We start from the raw sequence: 22,390 nt of genomic DNA on the forward strand, positions 1-22,390 counted from the left end.
CGATGTATACCATGCGTATCCCGTAGAACTAATAAGACATGAAAAGAAACACAACATTTTAGCATCACATGGACTACCAGCAGCACAAAAAACAATGATCTAATGATTCCATTTAGATTTGATGATGCCTATATTAGAACTGGGATGAGTTAAGATGGAGTAGCTTAGAAACATGTCAGTCCCACAACAACAAAATGAGAAAAATACTTTGTCAGTAGTTCAATGCTTTTTTATTTCCCAAAATGCCTCATCCTGCCTACTGAAATCAAAGTGAAGAAATCAAATGATGAAATCAAAACCGACAAAAAGTACACATACATTGGGTATTTGTTTGGACTGAAAGTACTGTAAAATTAATGAAAATGAAAATACAAAAAAATATCACTCTTATCACTCCAATATATCGTTGCTGATGACACACATACACAACTTTGTAAAATCACATGACAGATACTAACTAGTGTTAAACAATTTCAAATCTTGCAATAATAAGAGATGATGCATGAAAATTCAGAATTTCATCCTTCGCAATCGCACATAAAATCTTCACTCTGGACTGATGAGAATCCATGAAAGAAGTAAGCAACACAGGCAAACGCAAGTGATGTATCTCACAATTTCAACTTGATCCACACCATACATGTCCATGACCACATAATAAAATTACAGTTATTGATTTCCTATTCTACATTATATTTGCTTTGAAGCCTATTTCTCACCAGCCACGGACATCAGCAAATAACACATTCTGTGCTCTACTTAACAAAGTCCAAGAACACTATTTCCACCCCTCACTCTCGAATGTACCTAGTGTCAACTCTCATCTCTTACATAACTGGATTTCACTTTACATTAAGGTATATTTAACATTATTAATGTAAAGTATTAAGGTAATCTAAAGGATTTACCTAAACATATATGATTATGATTTATATGGAAGTTGGAGATGCGTGTGGCATCTCACAGTAGTATTCAGCCCTGTGTTCTTAGCCCTTTGCTCTGGATTGTTAACGGTTTACTTTAATTGACTCCCTAAGCATGAACCATATTCATATTGACACGTTTAGGTTGAGACACGCGAATCCACGAACACCACAAAAACCAGCATGCTAAGTAAATACATCCGCAGTGGCTCTTTAAGTCATCTGGATAATAAAATGGTAAAATCATAACACGTGACCCTTTCGTATCCAACTCCCCACAACGTATATGTGGCCACCAACTACTACTATAACACCTGTGTTATTTTGTGTGTTTCTCTTAGTGTTCGTGCCCTATCAACTAATGCTATTGCACTAGGTCTTAGTTTGTCATCACACATTATTGTACCACTCAGCAATTTCAAACTGACCTTTGTTGTGGTCATTGGTGAGTGGGTGATCTGTTTTGATGCACAGCGAACATAGCAGTATATTTCCCACTGTATTCCATACTGTATAAAGGGTTTTGACACAAATCTACATGTCCATTCATTACTCCCATCCTTAAATTTTTATACATGACAATCACACATTCTGCCTTACAACATACTTTATGCCCCTTTCTTCCTCCGAAGAAATACTATTGATTTCACTTACTTTGAATGCTACCATCACATCACAGTGTTGGAGGAAATTAAAGCCTCTGACAGTGCAATTACACCCTTCTTTTTGCTTCAATCACTCATTGATTTCTGTCCAATGAAAGCTTGATGAAGTGAAACTCAATGGCATCCCATTTGACTAAAATAGAACCATCATTGACGGTGTCCCCAATACCAAAACATTTACTCTTATCTGTATATTCTTAGCAGTATTCTCAGTGCAACCGAATAAGCAGATCCAACCTCCTTCAATCTCTCTTCTGTACACACCACAAACTATCCCCTCGCTCTCCTCAACCCTTGTGTTATCCCAATGTCCCAAGTTTTATTTTATGCTGATTATATATATGGTCCTTACTACTATTCATCTGAATATCTTGGAGTTACATTCTGGTCTTGTTATGAAGATAAGTAGCCATCATGTTTGTCTGCCTCTAGCGTCTCCAGCTCCAGTCGGTGTGGTACACAGATCTGTAACTCGGCTGCTGCTGCCCCCTCAGGGGCCTTCCGTTCCCATAACCGGCCCCAGAGTGCTCGATATTGGCCTCCGTCAGGGACCTCTGGGGCTGCAACTGTCTGGGAAGGGACCTGTAGCCAGCTGGACCGGCGGGGGCCGAGGCCGTGCTCTTGGTTGGGGACAGGAACGGAGGCATAACTCTGCTGTAACTCTGGCTCTGACCCTGGCTCTGGGTCTGGCTCTGCCTCTGGTTCCATCTCTGGTTTGGGTTCCATCCCTCAGTCATCCTGGGAGGATCGTAGGACACCCTAGACTTCCACTCAGCAGGGGGCTCGGGGAGCAGCTTGCGCTGGGCAGCCAAGCACACGTTGAAGGCGATGGCCTGCTGGAGGTTCTGGAAGGTGAAGGCCTCGTCGACCAGGCCCATGGGGTGGCGGGCTGCGGCCTCCCAGGGGGAAGGAGGCTTGTAACTCTTGTCCAGCCAGGACATCTGCCTCCCCTGGGGTGCTGGAGCAGACGAGGCCCGTGGTTTATATGAGAGGGAAGGGGACCCAGACGATGACCGGAGGCCCAGCGATGGTGCTCTGGCGGCGGGTGGGGACAGAGAGTAGCTCCTGCCAAATGCCTGGAAAAGAGACATTCAGACATGTTTACTTCAGACAGGGACTGATTTTTAAGCACGCACTAGTCTGACTATCCTTCCAGCAAGAACAAATCACAGTGGAACTTGGAAAATGGCTTAGACATACAGTAGTTTGAGAGCCTCATTTGAGCATTTAATACCTACATATAATCCAGTATTCTCTTCCCTCTCTCGCAGCAACAGTCATGTGTAACTGTACAGCTTCATATTAGGTTATGTTCCAAGTAATATTTTTGATATGGTAGTTCGATTGTTTATCAACAATAATATAAAGCAATTAGAATTCATTTTTTTATCTCCTTTCTCACAATAGTTATGCCATAAATCATTAGTTTGTGTTCTCTTGGTAAATGGCAAAAGAACGACACCGTCCTACATCGTGTGAGGAGTATTTTGGTAACCTGAATCATGATATATTAGGAGTTGACATTCACGCTGCTAGTATACTGCACAAAGGCCAGCTCTCAATTCTCAAAACAACTATTGATGTTCTAAAGGAAGACAACTCTACCAGAATCAGGATACAACTTCATAGAGGATTCCTATTCAAGAAGCTACAACCTTAGAAAAAAAGGAGAACCATTTGAAGAACCCTTTTTGGTTCCAGGAAAAACTATTTTGGTTTCCATGTAGAGCCCTTTCCACAAAGGGTCCTACATGGAACCAAAAAGGGTCCTACATGGAACCAAAAAGGGTCCTACATGGAACCAAAAAGGGTTCTGCCTGGAACCAAAAAGGGTTTTGCTATAGGAACAGCTGAATAACCCTTTTGGAACCCTTTTTTCTAAGAATGTACTTTTCCATTTTTTTGTTGTCACAATTCCAACACTTGCCCGACTTTTGATTTCTAAGAACAATTGGCTTATGAGTGTGTTTCCAAAATGAGCCACATTTATCTTGTTTAAATTGGATCTTACTGGCTTTGTGGATTACCAGCATCACTTTCAAGGTGTCTCAATGAGTCAGCAAAGCTTCTCAAGGGCCGTTATCTTGTCTCTCTCATTGTATCAAAGAACAGGTCCCTTTTAAGTCCCTATTAGGATCCCTGCACAGGCAGAGGAAATGTGTGTGTCGATTGGGCAGTGCTGGCAGAATCTCTTGTATGTTCATAACAGTCTTCCTGCAATTTAAATCACTCTGAAGGGAGTGTGCTGCCATCTGGTGAATAAGTGTAAGAACAGCCAACAAGATCAACTCCTATAGAATGTTGTCAATGGCAGAAAAAGAAAATGGAATTATACGATTCCTTTTATGGGGAAATTCGATGACTAACTTGTTTAGTGAGTCAAGATATCCGGTAAGCTGTCACTATTTTGACTGGGGCGCATATGAATCGGCTTAAGTAGATTAGTAGACAATGTAGCTACATTAGGTCATGTTTTATTCAAGATTGATGTTAAAAAGGATTTGTACACGTGAAAGGATGTTGCCTTTATTGCATTTGGTTTATTTGTTTATCGGGATATACAGGAGATTTTGAAAATGATTATCTATGGAAAATCTATATTCCCCCTGTTGTCACATTTTCTATTTTATTTCCTCTATCTTTTTTTCCATTGCTAAATTGTAGCTCAAGCTTACTGTTTTTAATCAAATTAACTGTGGGTGGAGTATGAATAAGTGTGTTACCTAATGTTAATCCAAGTGTTTTGCCAAGTTTGACAGTAATCAAATTAACCAAACCTGCACTTTAAGCCACCTTCAAAAGGTAAGGGTGGGACATGGTGATACACAATGGAATTGATATCCCAGGATAGGACAAGCCATGTACAGTTGTAGGATCTTAATTTGATCAACCTTTTGCAAGATGACTTTTCTGCAATGCAGGAAATGTAAAACTTGTGGTTTAAAAAAGCTTGATTTCCCCTTACGAAAAATATATCAACCCCTACAAAAATGGCCATTAATTATAATCCACATAATATTTAACATTTCCTGTTGCTGCAGGATTATTTTCCTGCTGTAGCAAACTGGATCAGATTAAGCTCCTACATCTGTAGGTCTTTGGAGTGGACGTTTGTCAGAGGTTTTTCTGTTTTCAGACAGATGTTTGACTTGCTCCACATCAGTGTTATGGGTCAGATTATCAAGATTTATGTATTTCAATCCCCGACTGACGCTTAAAATAGCCTCTGACCAGGATAGAAGGAAAGGCATGAACTAATCGCTGATTTGCAGCCACCGCAGGGAATGCTTGGGTGTCTACCTGGGATTGGAGGGGTGACATCAAATTTAGATGGGCACCATTGAGTCTGGCTTTACGACAACATTGGGGAGTCCGCCTAGCATTAGCCTTTTAATGATGTCATGGCAGCTGGGTCCATTGGAAAGGGTGTCTGCTGGGCTGGCGTGACAGTGCTACTGTACACAGGGATTTTATATTTGTGCTTTTCACTCGACTCCTACGTCGCTGGTTTGTAAGAAAGCGCAATCTATTAAATCTGTTGACAACATCCAATGGAAAATACTGAGATGAGGACATGTGTTGACAAACAGTTTTGGGTTCTTCTATCATTCAGTTCACCAGGAAACACAACATGTTGTGCATCAATCAATGTATTCCCATTCATTCTGCAACTGTCCCATTCCTTAGCCATAAATCTGCCATAGTTTAGTCTTTATTTGCAACTTAAAGCCTCTACCATAACACAGAGCTCTTTACAGTTATTAAAATGTACAACCAAGAAGAACACCTAAATAATTATTAGCTTAGAATGCATTAACAATACATAAATCGACAGTATGTGAGATTTTAAGAAACCGGTGCAGCCAAAAGGCCCGAACAGGAAGTGAGGATGATCAAATTCCCTCCCGATATAGCCTGTGGTGGGCACCGAATTGATATCAAAACTCCCACTCAACAGACGACATCCCCTTGACAACCTCTCTAACATGGCTCCCAACACAACGTGGTGATGCAAGACCAGACGGGTAAACATTTACACTGTAGGTCAGAGCTTGCTCATTCTCCATTCTTATCCAATGAGGTTGTCCAAGCTGGAAATACCCTTCTGTCACCATGCGTTCAGGGATGGGAGTGTGATTTTTGAGCACTTTTCTCAATTCTAGAGAAGTCTAGAGTTCGAGTGAGGGACTCATCATATTTCTAAGCAGAGGCAGCTGGCTTGTAACAAGGCTTTTATAGACTGTGAGCAGTGAGCTATTATTGGACAGTGGTTGGCTCTCCACCATTTTGAATTTACGATACTTAACCACAGATGGTGCTAACAGTGGTAGCTAGCTACCTCCACTCTATCAGCACAAAAGCATGTTGGGTATGCCAATAAACATGTCAGTTGTTTAGAAGGTGACATGGAGTACCTGCAACTTTGTTTCTCCTCTATTCTAGTTCACACTATGTTCTCAAACTTACTTCAGGCTGTGATTTATTGAACATACCATTTGTATTTCGCTATGACTGAAAATAGTTTAAGACGTCCTACTGTTTAAAAAAATCCAAACCAAAAATCCCTGGGTGTTCCTATTTGAGTTAGGAAGTAGCAAAATAATGAATGTGGGTGTTTTTGTCATTTTTCTACAGAAAATATGGCGCAGTGGTAAGGTGGGAACAGAGTTTTGACAAGTATAAAGAAGGTGTAGAGGGAAAGTAAAGAGTGGGCAGAATGGGATGTGAAAATGCATGCAGAAGAGGCCAACCAAGGAAACGCAAACGTAAGGATAAAAGGCATTTTAATGGCACTGACATGAATCGTACAGAAAGTGCACTATGAAAAAGAAACACAAAAGAAAATGAATCGATTGAACAAGAGAAAGCAACTCTCCTAACAAATGTATACCGTTCAAATGACAGGGTGGTTCATCCAAAGTCCCACTTTTCTGTAACTGCTTATTTCAATATCCATTTTTATAATGTTTTTTTGGGGCCATTATGTTAAACCAAAGCAGGTGTACAGAAACATAGGAAAAAAATATGCAAAGCTCAAATTAGAAGCGTGAGAAAAGACAGAATAGCTGGAGGTCTAGTGAGCGACTGCCATTCATGTTGGTGAAATAATACAAGCCCACTAATCCTCCCAAACCGACAGCTTTCACTCACGCACACACATAATCTGTGACATGGAAAAGTTTACAATTAGCGACCTAACATGACACGATAACTGGTAAAAATGAATCTAAAACAATTCAAGCAGGGTCTTTTGGAAGACACTGAATGCAATTGTACCAGATCTACATCTTAAACTTGTGCAAGTACCTTCCACCTCCAGGAGACGGGACCCTAACAAAAAAATACTAGACTCATATGTATACTTCAATTTATAAAATACAAAACATTCCCTTTTTGCAATGCAATTTATGAATGTTTGGTAAATGAAGTAGCCATGTTTCCTATTCACTATTGCATATGAACATTATATCCACCAAATCTAAGTAACGTCACTGTACTTACAAAACACATGTCAAATGAAGCCAGGCGGCTCTCAAACCTGACCCTAAATATGTTTCCACTGATCACTCCTGGTCTCCCTAACCCTGTCGAGAGCTTGGGACGATAAGGTTCTATCTACATTGTTGTCCAAATGTTGTCATTGACGTGGTCTTGTTCTGTTCAATGTTCTCTACCTATAAAGTACTCTAAATACCCCCAATTCATGTTGTTACACTTAAAAGAATAAGATAAAAAATTGCTGACACCATTCAAACCAGTGAGGGTTTGAAACTGTACAGCCAATTATCTCAGAATGGTCTTTTAGCAGATAGAGCCTTATCGTGTCAAGCTCTCTGTGTCTTAAACCTCTTAGTCGCTACTAATAATCATTCAAGGTCAATTTTGACAAATTATTACACATCTTAACAGCTAACAAATACACTGTTGATATTGCAGAAGATCTTATCAAACTTGTCACTGGCTCACACACCGCCTTAGTACTCCAACATTTTCTTAAATTCCCTTTCAAGCTTCTGTCATTTCCAATTTTAACTTTCTCAGCAATATACATTCACTTGTTCCTCTGAATTCTTGCTGGCTATTATCCTCGTTCACATTCTGGCAATGCCTGCTCACAGGCGCCACTGATTCACGTCACAAGTCTATTGAATGCATTTTGTGGATGTCCTGAAAAACTACATTTTATCATTTTTGGGCCTAGATAATTAAGATATACCAATATCATATATTTAATTTTCTATGTATTGTGCATTGCAATATTGCAAAGAAACCAACATTGAAAAGCTTTGCTTGAAAAACGAAGATATTATATAGTTGTATACATGTAAAGAGTGAATGCATAGCAGGTGGAAAAATACATCCAAACTTTATATATTAAAGGCCCAGTGCAGTCAAAAATGTGAATATCCTGTGTTTTATATATATTTTATATATATTTTTCCACAGTATGAGGTTGGAATAATACTGGGGAATTGTGAAAATTATGATAATGCCATTTTAATGTAAGAGCCTGAAATTTTGGTGGGATGGCGTTTTGGCCTGCCTGCCGACATCACCAGGCAGTATAAGTTAATATACCAATAACAAAGATTTAAAAAACGCTCTACCAATAACATCTAGTTTTCAGGTTATGTAACCCTCCCATTAGGCTCGTTCAATTAGGCCCCTCACTTAGACCACTCCCAGACAGTCCTAGCAAAATTCTTGCTTGAGAAATTGCTCTTTGCTAAGACGCAATTTGTTTGTTTTTTAACCATTTTAATTAAAAAATAAAACAGTAAGGTACTTAATTCTTACACAGAAATGATTTGATATTGAGATCAAAACAGCTGCATCGGGCCTTTTTAAAATTCTAGCATTTATTTAAAAAAATATGTTGGCTATAAAATGTTGAAAAGGCATCTTAAAAGCTTTCTATGAATATATAGCATTTATATGAATGTACTGTGCATGTAACTAGATCTACTGTTCTTTTAAGCAAAGATCACTTAATTATGCTTTCAGAATCACTCTTTCCCCACAGCTGCTGGCTTCCACACCTGGGCTGAACTCTTTTTGGCCATGAACCTGGGCTTTGGAGCGGTGCTGCCCCCAGAGTTAGACTCAGACTTTGCCGCTATGGGAAAGCTGGGCACCACGTAGGTACTGGGAGGTAGTGGCTGGTATGGGGCTTGGGGTGCTGCTTGGTAGGGGGGGCTATGGGCTGGCTGATAAGGACCTTGGGGGGTCTGTTGGTAAGAAGGGTTTTGAGCTTGCTGCTGGGGTTGATAAGGGGCTGGAGGGGCTTGTTTGTAAGGGGGATTATATGGATGTTGGTAAGGGCCAGCAGGAACCTGCTGGTAGGGATTGTTAGATGGCTGGTAAGCATTAGGTGAGGCTGGGTGGTATGGACTATCATGCATGGGTGGTTGAGGGGTAATCCCGTAGAGCTGCTGGGGCTGCTGTGAATAGGGAGCATTCATTTGTCCAGCCGGCTGGACAGGGGCAGCTTGCTCATATCTTATTGGTTGGTTTTGGTTTGGAGGGACTGGGGCAGGCTTTGGTGCGGCGGCCTTGGCAGCCTCCACTGCTGGGCCATAAGTAAAGAGGGAGGCATTGAGCTGATAAGGCTGATGTTTCATGACATCTATAACGGCAAGGGGTTTGCAGGCAGGTTTGCCTTTCCCTTTCTTTGCTTTGACCGCAGGGCTAGATGGAGGGGGTTGCTTAATGGCCCCTGGTGGGTAGGAAGGGGACTGTATGGGGTTGTAATTCGATGTAGGGGGAGCTCTGCAATTGGGCGAATATTTCCAAGGATGAGGTACGGAGGGAGAGGGCGACGTGGGCCTTGCCTTGTTTGCCTGCGCAGTGGCTGCCTGGGCTTGCTGAGCTGCCTGTGCAGTGGCTGCCAGCACAGTGTCCGAATCCACGACATACTTCTCCATACGAGACTGTCTCTTGGCGAACAAATCGGCTCCTTTCCCCCTAACCGCTGGCATCGACAAAGCCGAGCCCATTCCTCCTACTGGTGCCAAAACGCTTGCCATTGGATTGATGTCGGGTGACGAGGACCTTTCGCCAAGTGTGTAAGAGTTAATTCGCTGTGGCGGAGGTGGAGGAGTAGAACAGGGAGCACTTTGTGGAGCATTCCAAGGTTTCGGAGAAGGTTGACACACTCTGTGCATCCGGGTCTGAGTATTCACTGGGGCTTGCTGTGGTTGTGGGGCCCAGGTACTTGTGTGTGTCTCAGGCTGTGCCTGATCTGGGGCCCATGCATTCATAGGTGGCTGTAAGGGTGCCTGCTGTGGAGGTGGTTGTTGCCAGTTTTGCTGGGGTGGGGATTGGGTTGAAGGTGGTTGGACCCAAGGTGGCTGTGGCCGGGCCTGATTCTGATCTGGGGCCCAGGCATTCATGGGTGGCTTTTCTTGCTCTTGAGATAAATGGGCCCATGGAGGCTGGACCTGAGCCTGAGCAGGTGCTGGGGCCCATGCATTCATAGGGGGTTGAGGCTGAGCTGGATGTTGGGGCTGAGCTTGTTGGGTCCAAGGTGGTTGTTGTGGCTGGGTATGGCTCTGTGGTGGTGTCCATGCATTCATTGGAGGCTGAGGTGATGACACCCAAGGTGGCTGAGGCTGGACCTGGGGCCAAGCCTGTTCTGGAGACTGAGGCTGAGGTTGTTTAGCCCAAGGTGCCTGGGGCTGTTGCTGTGCTTGTTCTTGAGGTTGAGCCCAAGGTGCCTGGGGCTGTTGCTGTTCTTGAGGTTGAACCCATTGGAGTTGTGACTGGGCAGGCGCTATAGCCCAAGAATTCATGGGTGGCTGAGGCTGAGGAGGAGGTGGTTGCGGAGTCACCCAAGGGAGCTGTGGTGGGGACTTACTTGGACCTGGAGCCTGGTGCTTCATTTCAGCAGGTGGCCAAGTACTCACAAGTGGCTGCTGTGATGCCTGTGTTAGTGACGGAGCCCAGGAACTCACTTGAGGCTCAGGTTGCGAATGAGGCTGAGTTGGTGAGGGACCATTTCCTCCCCAGGCTGGCACTTGCTGGGGCTGCTGCTGCTGTGCCTGGGACCCTGGGGGACTCCATGTGTGTTTGGCTGGAGAGGGGGGCTTGGCAGGAACAGGAGCTTCCTCGGGGGCAAGAGGAGGGGAGGGCTCTGGGGCCAGTTCTGGGGCGGACTCGGTCTCAAGGGCTGCAGCAGGTGCAGGGATGCTATTTTCAGCATGCAGTGGCAACTCCTGGTTGGCCAGCTCAGGCTGAGGGGACCAGGGTGGAGAGTTGGGGTTAATGATGGGCTTGGGAGCGACTGGTGGAGGCGTCTTATGCTTGACCCTTGGTGACTGGAGGAAGTTGCAAGCCTCAGCTCCCAAGCTAAGGTAGTCCTCTTCCGTGCATGACTCGGAATCCAACTTCTTGTCACTCCTGTTGAGGAGATTCAGAAGCTCGGGGTTGGGTGACACTTTGGGTGCTTGTTTGAAATTGAACATTGGCTTGCCCTTGAACCTGTTCCTTGTGTCCTGCAAGATCCCAGACTTGATTGCCGGCGTCGAAATGCGCTCGTCGCGTGAGGCAATCTGCTCTCCCTGACCCATCATCTCTTGGTTGCTCCCACTCACTGGGGGAGAAAACAGGGCGGGCATCTGGTTTTGTAATGAGAAGGGTTGGGCAGTTTGATTGCTCATGGAACTCTGCATTTCATTGGTTTGATGGTTGGCCATGCCATTCATGTTAGACGAGTACTGCTGAATATGCTGCTGTTGGTACTCTTGCTGCTGGTGGTGCTGCTGTTGATGATATTGTTGTTGCTGCTGGTACTGCTGCTGCTCGTACTGTTGTTGTTGTTGCTGCTGGTATTGCTGCTGCTCGTACTGTTGTTGTTGCTGCTGCTGCTGCTGTTCATAGTACTGTTGCTCTTGGTACTTCTGATACTGTTGCTGCTGATTCTGGTGCACGCTAAAGTCCATGTAGGCCTGCCTCTCTGTGGTGGCCTGCATGTACGAGCGCTCCTCCATCTGCTGGTAGGCTGCATGTTTCTCCACCTCCTGTACCCCCTCCACGGGAATCCCCTGGCGCCTCATCTCCTCATGTTCGCCAACGATCTCATCCATGCGCTGGCGGCGCTGGGCAAACATTGTGGCCCCCTTTCCCGTGGTGTTGGGCAGTTGCTCCATCTCCTCTCCGGAGTTGAGCTTGCGCTCGATCTCGAGTAGTCCTGTGTCCCAGTCGAAGGTTAGCACTCTGCCACCGCCCTGGGCATTAGTGATAAAGTCCTCCTCAAGCTCTGATCCGCTGGTGGTGGCTACGAGGGTGAATTTGATCGCTCTGGCGTCTTCCTCGTCGCTGTCGTCGACCTCGTACTCTGGTTCACTCTCACCGGTGCCGTAGCTGACCAGTGTGTACTTCTTGGCCCTCTGTCGATGCCTCTTGAACATCAACACCCCCTTGTTGTTGGGGTTGGGAGCTTCAGCGTTCAGAAGGATAGCAATGCGCTTACATTTAGACTTGGCCTCCTTCACCTGCTTGTCTGACAGGCTCTCACTGCGCCTGAGCCCTGTGAGGGGGAGAGGGGAGGGAGGGAGAGAGAGGAGGGATATTTCAAATGGTTGCTTCTTGTTGCCTAGTTCATTTAACTGCATATTATGGGTAATAATAGCTTGGGTAGAACTGAAACCACCACAAATCTTTCCTTTTGGATGCACATGCATCGTAAAAATAACATGCATTCTGTAAAATATCACAAATGAATATCTTCCTATTTGAGCTCCAAAAGTATTTGGACAGTGACAACTTGTTTTGTTTTGGCTCTGTACTCCAGCAATTCTAATTTGAAATGATATAATGACTGAGGTTAAAGTGCAGACTCTCAGCTTTAATTTGAGGGGATTTTCATCAATATCGGGTGAACAGCACTTGTTTGTAGATAGTTCCCCTATTTTAAGGGACCAAAAGTGTTGAGACAAATTCACTTATGTGTATTAAAGTAGTAGAAAGTTAAGTATTTGGTCCCATATTCATAGCACGCAATGACTACATCAAGCTTGTGACTCTACACATTTGTTGGATGCATTTGCTGTTTGTTTTGGTTGTGTTTCAGATTATTTGGTGGACAATAGAAATGAATGGTAAATAATGTATTGTGTCATTTTGGAGTCACTTTTATTGTAAATAAGAATAGAAATGCTAACCTCCCGTGTAATTGTAATGATGAGAGGTTAGCATGTCTTGGGGGTATGATATTTGTGCGTCTAACTTTCTCACTCATCATTGTTCACGATTCATTCAGGATGATCTGTAAGCATGGTAGCATCCACATTTAGGTAGAAGTGTTTAGAAACATATTCTATTCCTATTTACAATTGAAATGACTCCAGAATGACGCAATACACTATTTACCATTTAATTTCTATTGTCCACCAAATAATCTGAAACACAACCAAAACAAACAGCAAATTAATCCAAAATATGTGTAGAGTCAGAAGCTTGATGTAGTCATTGTGTGCTATGAATATGGGACTAAATACTTAACATTTTACTACTTTAATACACATAAGTGAATTTGTCCCAATACTTTTGGTCCCCTAAAATGCGGGGACTATGTGCAAAAAGTGCTGTAATTTCGAAACTGTTCAACCGATATGGAGGAAAATACCATTTTAATTAAAGAGTCCATTGTATCATTTCAAAAACAAAGTGCTGGAGTACAGAGCCAAGACAACAACAAAAATGTTCACTGTCCCAAAACTTTTTGAGCTCACTGTATTTAATCTGCAATTTGAATTACTTTGATTCATTACTTTTCCGTTGATTGATTTCTGTTTGCCACACCAAGTTGCACTGGTGTCAGATACCAGTACTCTGCACTGCAACCACATTTTCTAAAGTTAATGATAATCTTTGAATACATCTTAACACTGAACGTCCACCCTAATGGCATTATGAAAGCATATCCAAATACATGAAAGAAACCACTCACTAATCACTTTCACTGATATTTCACTTTATATAACCAATTACTCTTTAAAATGAAAGACATGGCAAACATGCTGACATACTCAAATCAGACCATGCTATTAGTTACTTAAAGTCAGCATGAGCTAAATATCAATGCGGACTATTTGATTCAGCCCATTTTTATATTGAAATATTTCAACCCAAAACGAATTTGTAAAACTCCCTCAAATGACAAGTGCAATCAATAACCTATAAATTGATATTTTCATAGACCTCATTCATTCAATACTTTCCTGGTCCTGATTTTATAGTTGGCTTTTGATGCCCTTTACTTAGTGTCAAGACGTATCACAAATTTGTTCACTCAATCTACACAATCTCTATTCAATTAACACGCCAAGCAATTACCTAATTCTCTGACCCATGCCTAATATCCTCCTTGTTTGTTCCCCAATAATACATGATATTAACTCAGCTGTGACAGCCTGTTCAACGGGTGGCCCAATAGTTGGAGTGAATAAAAGAGCATAGAACAAATTAATATTAGCCTGTGGGACAAAAGTGCATTCACCATCACCCAAGCACCTTTACCCCTTTTCTGTAAGTCCTAAACCCGAGGCGACGACAGGCATGCCCACACACTCTTTAACGACCCCAACCGTACCCACACATACAAACACAAAGGGGTGATTTGTAAAAGAACCCATCCTTAAAAAAATGTTTTCCCACAGTAGACTAACCTCAAGGTGGAGGAAGACGGGGAGCAGTGAGCGACGCTCTCTGTACGGCGCAGGCTAAGACGAGCCGTTTTAAAGGATCGGGTAACGGGCCAGTGCAGCATATGCTGGTGTCCATCAAAGAGCATTTCTAGAGGCATCATCAATGCACTGGTGTTTTATTTATGTCCTCCTGCATGGCTCAATGTAATGCCCTGTCTATCTCTGGAAGACACATCCTGATCAGGCCCATATTCAAAGCTAGGGGAAAACATTTGATAGGGCATTTTGTAGAAAAATGTATAATAAACAAATATTATGATAATTATTTATTCTTATCCCCCATCTCTCTCTCTCTCTCTCTTTCTCCTCTATATCAATCTATCTTTTATTTAGCTCTATCTCACATCTTTCTTTCTTTATCTATCTTTCTCCTGATACAGTAAATTGCCACAATCCTGCCTTCTGTGATCTTGGATACTACTAGTATAATTCAGCCTTGAACTGGACCTCTCTGCTTCAATCCAAACAAAACCCCTCCCAAGTAAGAGAGATTGTCTACTATTTTGGGGGGCACATTTTAGCGTGCAACAGAGCACCGGGCTAAGGAATGCACACATGCCATCCAGAGTTGCGTTAACAAATGAAGTTCACAGCAGTGCTATGTCATTCTGCTATTAGGTCTGAGTCAGTGCACCCTATAAGACAACACTAATTTGACACTCATACACAAAGGATGACTAGTGGCAGTGAGATAAGTGGAAGGGAAAAGGTATGGGGTACTCACTGGCGTGCTTGGCCCGGTGCTTGTTAGGTTTCTCAAGGTCCTTCTCTGAATCTGAGTCTCGCTCCGCTGCTGGTTCCGCCCCCTCTGTGGGAATTCCAAAGGAGACGGTGAAGGAGGCGGGAGCTCCCTGGCTTTTCCCTCCTCCTTCCTCCCCAGGGGCTTCACCAACACTTCCACTGGCCCCATAGACGACTACCCCTTCTACCAGGCGAGGAGAGCCCCTCCCGGCTGCTGGGTGCTGCAGGGTGACCTCCACCTGGCCCAGCAGAGAGGGGGAGCTCAGCACCACTCCATGCTGACTCAGGGGCTCCCTAGCTGGGCCAGGGACGTAGAGCGAGTGGGTGGTGGTGTGAAGGAGGGCCTCGTTCTTGAGGGCCTCTCTCGCCTGAATCTCCCCCTCTATTCCAAGAGCACTCCCCAGGGAGGTGCAGACGGGATCCTCCAGGGTGTGTTCGGCGAGGGACAACTGTAGCTCCACCATTGCCCCAGGGGAGAAACTCCCCCCCTGGGGTCCCTCTCGACCTTTGTCCCCTCCTCCTCTGGGGAACTGGCACTCCTCAGGCGCAGGGACGCAGAGCTGGGTGCGGACCAGATGGATCCCTCCGGGGGCCTCCGTGTCACTCTCCGTCTCCCCATAGTAGGCCTCGTCCTGGGAATCAGCGATGTAGAGCTCCCTGGGGGGTTGGGACCTGCCAGGGGACAGGATGTGGAGGGTGGTGCTTTCCAAAGCCTCACCAGAGGACTCCCTTGTGCCAAAGTAGGTCTCTGAATGAAAATCCTCAGGGGATAGGGGGTGCCATCTGTATGAAATAGTTAAATGAAAATTGTAAAAAACTTAGCCAAGTGTTGAAACTGAGCATACTGTATTAGGTCTGAGTCAGTGCACCCTATAAGACAACACTAATTTGATATGTCTTATCTGGGGACTGGCATAGAACATCTAATTACAAAACTATAGTGTTTTTGATCTCATAATTTGATTGCCTGGATTTCCAATATGCAATATCGTTGAATATTGTGCTACGCACCCGTGCACTTGCCCTTTGTGTTAACTAAATCTATCTCATCAACCACTGGCCCTCAAGTGGTCACCTTAATCAAGCAAACTCAATCTCCGTCCCTCATGTTATTTGACTGGAGTGAAACACTGAAGTGGAAAGTAATCACATTTCAATTGGGCCCCACTTAATTTCCCCTTTCAGTGTCATAGAGGAAAACAGAATGTCATTCTGTGACTACAGTTATTACATTGGAGTCATTTGGAGCCTAGCAACCAAAGGGAAGGGGATGAGAGATGTGACCAAAAATGTTAAAATTGGCATAATCTCGACACCCAGAACCAAATCTTGAGTGTGAACTGGTCTGTGTTTAGTCTGTCACTAGAGACTTAAAGTGGCATGGTTAAAGTCCTACAATTGCTTTTCACCCATCTAGTCTGTTGACGTCAGAGTGCTACGCATGATGGGGAAATAAGACGGCTAGCCACTTTAGAGTAACACGATCCACTTGCAAAGGGACTGTGTGCCTGCCGGGTGATCTAAATTATGCCTTAAATATGGGCAATGGCACCAATATCCCATGGCACACCAGATGTGTGATGCCCACTGAGTAACTGTTTAACAGCTGCTTGTTGAGCAGGCAGCTGGTTCGTCAGCAGCCAAGCCACTCAAAGGTCAACGCACTTGCCAATAAAGCCACTCTGTCTGTCCGCCCACCATATTCCAGGCCACTCAACCAAGTACAAGGGCAGGTCATTTACAGCATGCTGTCTAAAGGCAAATACACTGGTGATTTGTTGTGTTGAACCATGCCTTGTAGTACATGGCCCAGTTAATAGGACCAAGCAGTAGGTTTTGAGAGCATTGAGTTGGGGATGGTTAAACCTTGGTAAACCGGTAGCACCCAGGGTTGGGGTCAATTTGAATTCAAGTCAATTCAAGAAGTAAGCTGAAATTCCAATTCAGTAATTGGAAAAAAAGAGCATATCTTTCAAATTCAAATCACTTTCTGAATTAACTTTCTTCAATTCAAATTGACCCCAACCCTGGTAGCACCCCGACGTTGAAATGATGATGATCTTGACTTCTCCCATAAAAAAAATTGATTGAGAAACGATGTTGTAGTTAATAGTAAAAAAAAATCCAGCTTTCGACGTTACCTTTTGACCAGTAGTTGCAGGCAGTCGACGGAGGCGTCAATGAGAGCATTTGCTTTTGGGAGGGAAAGCTCCCCGCAGGGTTCTCCATTCAGTGACACCACCTCGTCCCCCTTGCAGATCCCGGCCAGGGACGCATGACCACCCTCTTCCACCTATGGGATGACAAACAGTGGTGAGTCACAATGACATGCCTCACAATATATATTTTTTTTTTTCCTTCACCTGGCACTACAACAATTACTCAGGTTACGGTATTTACTTTAACGAAGTTGGTTTTGGTGAACCACTGTTGCGTGATGAGTAACATTTCCTGAGATCTGAAGACTTGATAATCTAGCTCTAGGCATTAACTTGGTGAGCTATCTCAAGATGCCCAGGTTCAAACTCTACATGACTGTAGGTCACATTTTCAATTGGACATCTACTTGGATAAAATACAGAATACCTTTCCCATGGTTCTCTTGGACTATGAGGACAGCCATTCAAAAGGTTTGAGTATATGTTTAATCAAGTGGGTATCGGGTCCCTGGTCATTGGCAAGACTTAAGATGATGTAAGTGATGTGGCATTAGCTCTGGGAGCCAACTTGAGTCTTTGGGTCTCAGACAAGGTTACTCTTCAGCAAAGCTCAGCCAAAGTCTTCTGTTCCACTTGCAGTGAGGAGTCCAAAGTTAAATAAGGTCTTTATTGATACGAGTTCAAATGCTACAAATGTGTACCAGTACAGTACCGCCATTTAGATATCATTGACTTAGATGATGGCACAACAATCCCTTACAATACTAATCCACGCCATACCTTTTCAGAGCAACTGCTGACAAAAAGGTCAACATAGGAAATCACCACTGTATTCACATGTTAACCCAATGCTCCCATTGGCTACTATATTCAAAAGCCAGTGTAACCAGCCAGTGTGGACAATCCTGACAGGCCATCTCTCCAAATGTGACATCAGAGCGCACAGTGCCCACCAGTGAACATACCACAACAGGTGCTCGTCGTGTGACCCAACAATGCAAATTGCTGCTTCGTTCAGAGCCGTAACCCAGACGTTCAGAATAGCCAAGCAGCAGGGGGTGTTTAAGTGCAGGAGTTACCACTGACCTTCTCTGGTACTTTGGGTGACAGTGGTACTGTATCTACAGCTCCAAACCACCTCAACTCCATCACTCAATCATCAGTTGAGGTACAATAGCTGAACTAATAGGGAAATATATGGACTCAGCTGACATTGATACTTATTTCATTTAATATAACTGTGTCACTTGTGTACTGTTGGCACAGTGATATTATGTTACTGTACTTATTGAAAGGACATTTACTGATGTCTCGAAGGTTAAGAGCAAGATTGCAAAATATTAGAGAAATAAAATGTGGTGGATCCATATAGACCATGCTCAATGCATTGTATATGAATATAACATGCTACTGCAATAACCCTACACTTTATAAAGCTGTAGTGAATCAACTATAACTAGATTGCATCTAGTAAAGGAACTATGCAACTACCACTGTGATGAAACTATATAGAGTGAAAGACATGTACAGTGCCTTGCGAAAGTATTCGGCCCCCTTGAACTTTGCGACCTTTTGCCACATTTCAGGCTTCAAACATAAAGACATAAAACTGTATTTTTTTGTGAAGAATCAACAACAAGTGGGACACAATCATGAAGTGGAACAACATTTATTGGATATTTCAAACTTTTTTAACAAATCAAAAACTGAAAAATTGGGCGTGCAAAATTATTCAGCCCCTTTACTTTCAGTGCAGCAAACTCTCTCCAGAAGTTCAGTGAGGATCTCTGAATGATTTTAATATGAATGCACTTACTGTAAGTTGCTCTGTTTAAGTCTCTGCTATATGACTAAAATGTTAATGTACCGTGTATATAGCAGCAAACCATGCAAATGCAACCATCCCTTCTGCTTTGTTTTCTATTAAATTCTCCATTAAACCTGAAACCACTGTGTCAGTAATTGGTTATTGCACAAATTACAAGAATTGTAGTTTAATTTATTTTATTTAACCTTTATTTAACTAGGCAAGTCCAGTTAAGAACAAATTCTTATTTAAAATGAGGCCTAACCCGGCCAAATCCTAACCCGGACAAAGCTGGGCCAATTGTACGCCGCCCTATGGGACTCCCAATCTGTAGTGACATACTTGTGTGTCCCCTGCGTGTGCTCCCTCTGCTGTACCCTGAAGTCCAAAATATTGAAAATTGAAGTGTGTCTAGGGTGTCAGGTAAGGAAGAGATGATATGATCTTTAAATAGCCTCTCAAAGCACTTCAGGATGACAGAAGTGAGTGCTACAAGGCGATAGTCATTTAGTTCAGTTACCTTTTGCTTTCTTGGGTAGAGGAACAGTGGTCGACATCTTGAAGCAAGTGGGGACAACAGACTGGGATAGGGAGGCTGGAATAGGGCGGCGCACAATTTGGATCAGTGACGTCAGGGGAGGGTTTGGCCGGGGTAGACTGTCATTGTAAATAAGAATTTGTTCTTTAAATTATTATACAGAATTCTTGCAACCAACAGAATATTATTTATATGGGAAATACAACCACCAGAGCTCTGCAGATTTTTCTGCGAAGAGGCAGAATCATTAGATCATTGGTTTGGTACTGTCCATAAGTAGCTTGTTTTTGGTCACAAGTCCAGGAATGGCTAAAGAATTGCATTATTTACCTGGAGCTAACCCTGCAGATAGCATTACTGGGTGATCTGAAAAGTCATAGTCAATCGCTCAATAATATAGTCATATTTTTTGCAAAATATTTTCAATTTACAATTGTAGAAACTATGAGAATGGAAAGGTTCAGAGCTTTTGTGAAACATCACAGCACAATTGAAAAATATATGGCAAATATGGATGGTGTTAAGAGAGAGATGGGAAGGGGTTGAATGGGACTAAAAACAACAAGATAACCAATGTAAAACATACTATGCCCGTAAAACGTATGTAGGTTAGGAACCTTTTTGAAAGAGTACAGTTTGAATGATATCACAAATGGAAATCAAACCAGATGGACATCATAAATGTGTGGGACAGGTTGATGGTAGAGGAAGGACAGGAGTTAAAAACAAACAAAATAAAACTATAATACACTGTGTCTATAAAATGTATATAGTATGTACATGTATAAGCTGGAAATACAGGTCTAAGCATTGTTGTTCACTAGTTTGCTCCAATTGGGGGAGGGGGTGGTAGGGTTTGAGGGTATAAAGGAAATATACTAATCCCCAAAAATAGTGTGTGTGTGTGTGTGTGTATACGTCTTGACCAAACCCCCTGTCTGCCACGACCAGGGGGTTTGGTCAAGACGTTTACACAGATCAGACACGGACAAAGTTGGATTAGCTCGGTTTCAAGAGTGTTTATTTAAATAACAACCGTCTTCTGGGCTCCAGGGTCTTGCTGTATCCTGGGGGGAACAAAACTGAGCTCCCTCCGTTACCTCTGGGACTGAGCATGACTATACAGGAGTAACCTCTCTTCCCCCAGTACCCTCCCCCGGAGCTGCCATTCTGGCAGCTTTATGGGACTTGTCCAGCTGGTGAGCGATCAGCCCCAATTAGTCCTGGCCGGAGAGCCCGTTGAGACCTGGCACATCCAGTAGAGGGAGCCATTGCCTGATATAGACTCCATCTGTCACCAGGCCTCAACGAGTCTCCCCCTGGTGGCTGACCTGCTGTACACCACTATATATATATATATTTGCAAAAAATATATATTGGGGATTGGAAGTGATGCAGACAACTACATTGATGGAAGCTATAATCTATCTGCAATATTAAAGCTGATCTCCCCCCTATTTAAAAAATAATAATAAGACACACACACACACACAAAAATAGTTCATAATTGACTTGCCTAGTTAAAAAAAACATTTAAAAAAAAAGGGAGATTGAATATGTCTGTAAACACTCCAGCCAGCTGGTCTGCTCATGCTCTGAGGGTTGTGGCTGTATGCTGTCTGGGCCGGCAACCTTGCGAGGGTTAACACGCCACGGAGAAGGAGAGCGCACTGTCCTTGGTAGCGGGCCTTGTCGGTGACACTGTGTTATCCTCAAAGCGGGCGAAGAAGGTGTTTTAGCTTGTCCGGAAGCAAGACGTCGGTGTCCACAATGTGGCTGGTTTTTACTTTGTAGTCCGGGATTGTCTGTAGACCCTGCCACATATGTCTCGTGTCTGAACCGTTGAATTGCGACTCCACTTGTCTCTGTACTGATGTTTTGCCTGTTTGAATGCCTTATGGAGGAAATAACTACACTTTTTGTATTCTGCAATATTCCCAGTCACCTTGCCATGGTTAAATGCGGTGATTTGCGCTTTTACAGTTTCTGGTTTGGGTAGGTTTTAATAGTCAGTGGGTACAACATCTCCTATACACTTCCTGATGAACTCAAGTCACTGTATCAGTGTATTCGTCGATGTTATTCTCAGAGGCTACTCGGAACATATCCCAGTCCGCGTAATCAATACAATCTTGAAGCATGGATTCCGATTGGTCAGACCAGCATTGAATAGACCTTAGCATGGGTACTTAATGTTTGAGTTTCTGCCTTCAGGAAGGGAAGAGCAAAATGTCGTGATCAGATTTACTCGAAGGGTGGGCGGGGGGAGGGGCTTGTAGGCATTTCAAAAAGTTAAGTAGCAGTGGTCCAATGTTTTCCCAGCCTGAGTACTACAGTCAATGTGTTGGTAGAACTTCGGTAGCATTTTCCTCAGATTTGATTTGTTAAAATCCCCAGCTACAATAAATGCAGCATCAGAATATGTGGTTTCCAGTTTACATAAAGTCTAGTGTAGTTCTTTGAGGGCCTTCGTGGTATCGGCTTGAGGGGGAATATACACTTCTGTGACTATAACCGAAGCGAATTATCTTGGGAGGTAATACGGTCTGCATTTGATTGTGAGGTATTCTAGGTTGGGAGAACGAAAGGACTTGAGTTTCCATATGTTATCACAATCACACCATGAGTACTTAATCATGAAACATACACCCCAACCTTTCTTCTGCTTGGAGTGTTCTTTATTCCTGTCTGCGCGATGTCCCGAGAACCCAGCTGGCTGTATATACTGGGACAGTATATCACGAGAGAGCCATGTTTCCATCTAAAGTTCTGCACCCATATTCATAAAGTCTGAGTAGGACCACTGATCTAGGATCAGTTTAGTATTTTAGATAATAATGAATAAGATGA

At 43.4% G+C, this 22,390-nt stretch overlaps 1 protein-coding gene across 1 annotated transcript in view; it reads right to left on the bottom strand.

Annotated features, from left to right (window-relative positions):
• Window positions 1-219: 219 nt before the first annotated feature.
• LOC139378985 (synaptopodin-2-like) overlaps window positions 220-22,390 on the bottom strand; it is a 37,224-nt gene continuing 15,053 nt past the window's right edge. The window contains exons 2-5 of the mRNA XM_071121657.1: window positions 17,178-17,329; window positions 15,020-15,819; window positions 8,629-12,116; window positions 220-2,664 (exon numbers count right to left, since the gene is read on the bottom strand). Of these exons, the coding sequence (XP_070977758.1) occupies window positions 2,017-2,664; window positions 8,629-12,116; window positions 15,020-15,819; window positions 17,178-17,329 (5,088 nt within the window). The 3' untranslated portion in view covers window positions 220-2,016. The remainder of the gene's footprint in view (window positions 2,665-8,628; window positions 12,117-15,019; window positions 15,820-17,177; window positions 17,330-22,390) is intronic.

This window comes from Oncorhynchus clarkii, chromosome 21 (assembly GCF_045791955.1).
Source record: "Oncorhynchus clarkii lewisi isolate Uvic-CL-2024 chromosome 21, UVic_Ocla_1.0, whole genome shotgun sequence".
NCBI classification, from domain to species: Eukaryota; Metazoa; Chordata; class Actinopteri; order Salmoniformes; family Salmonidae; genus Oncorhynchus; species Oncorhynchus clarkii.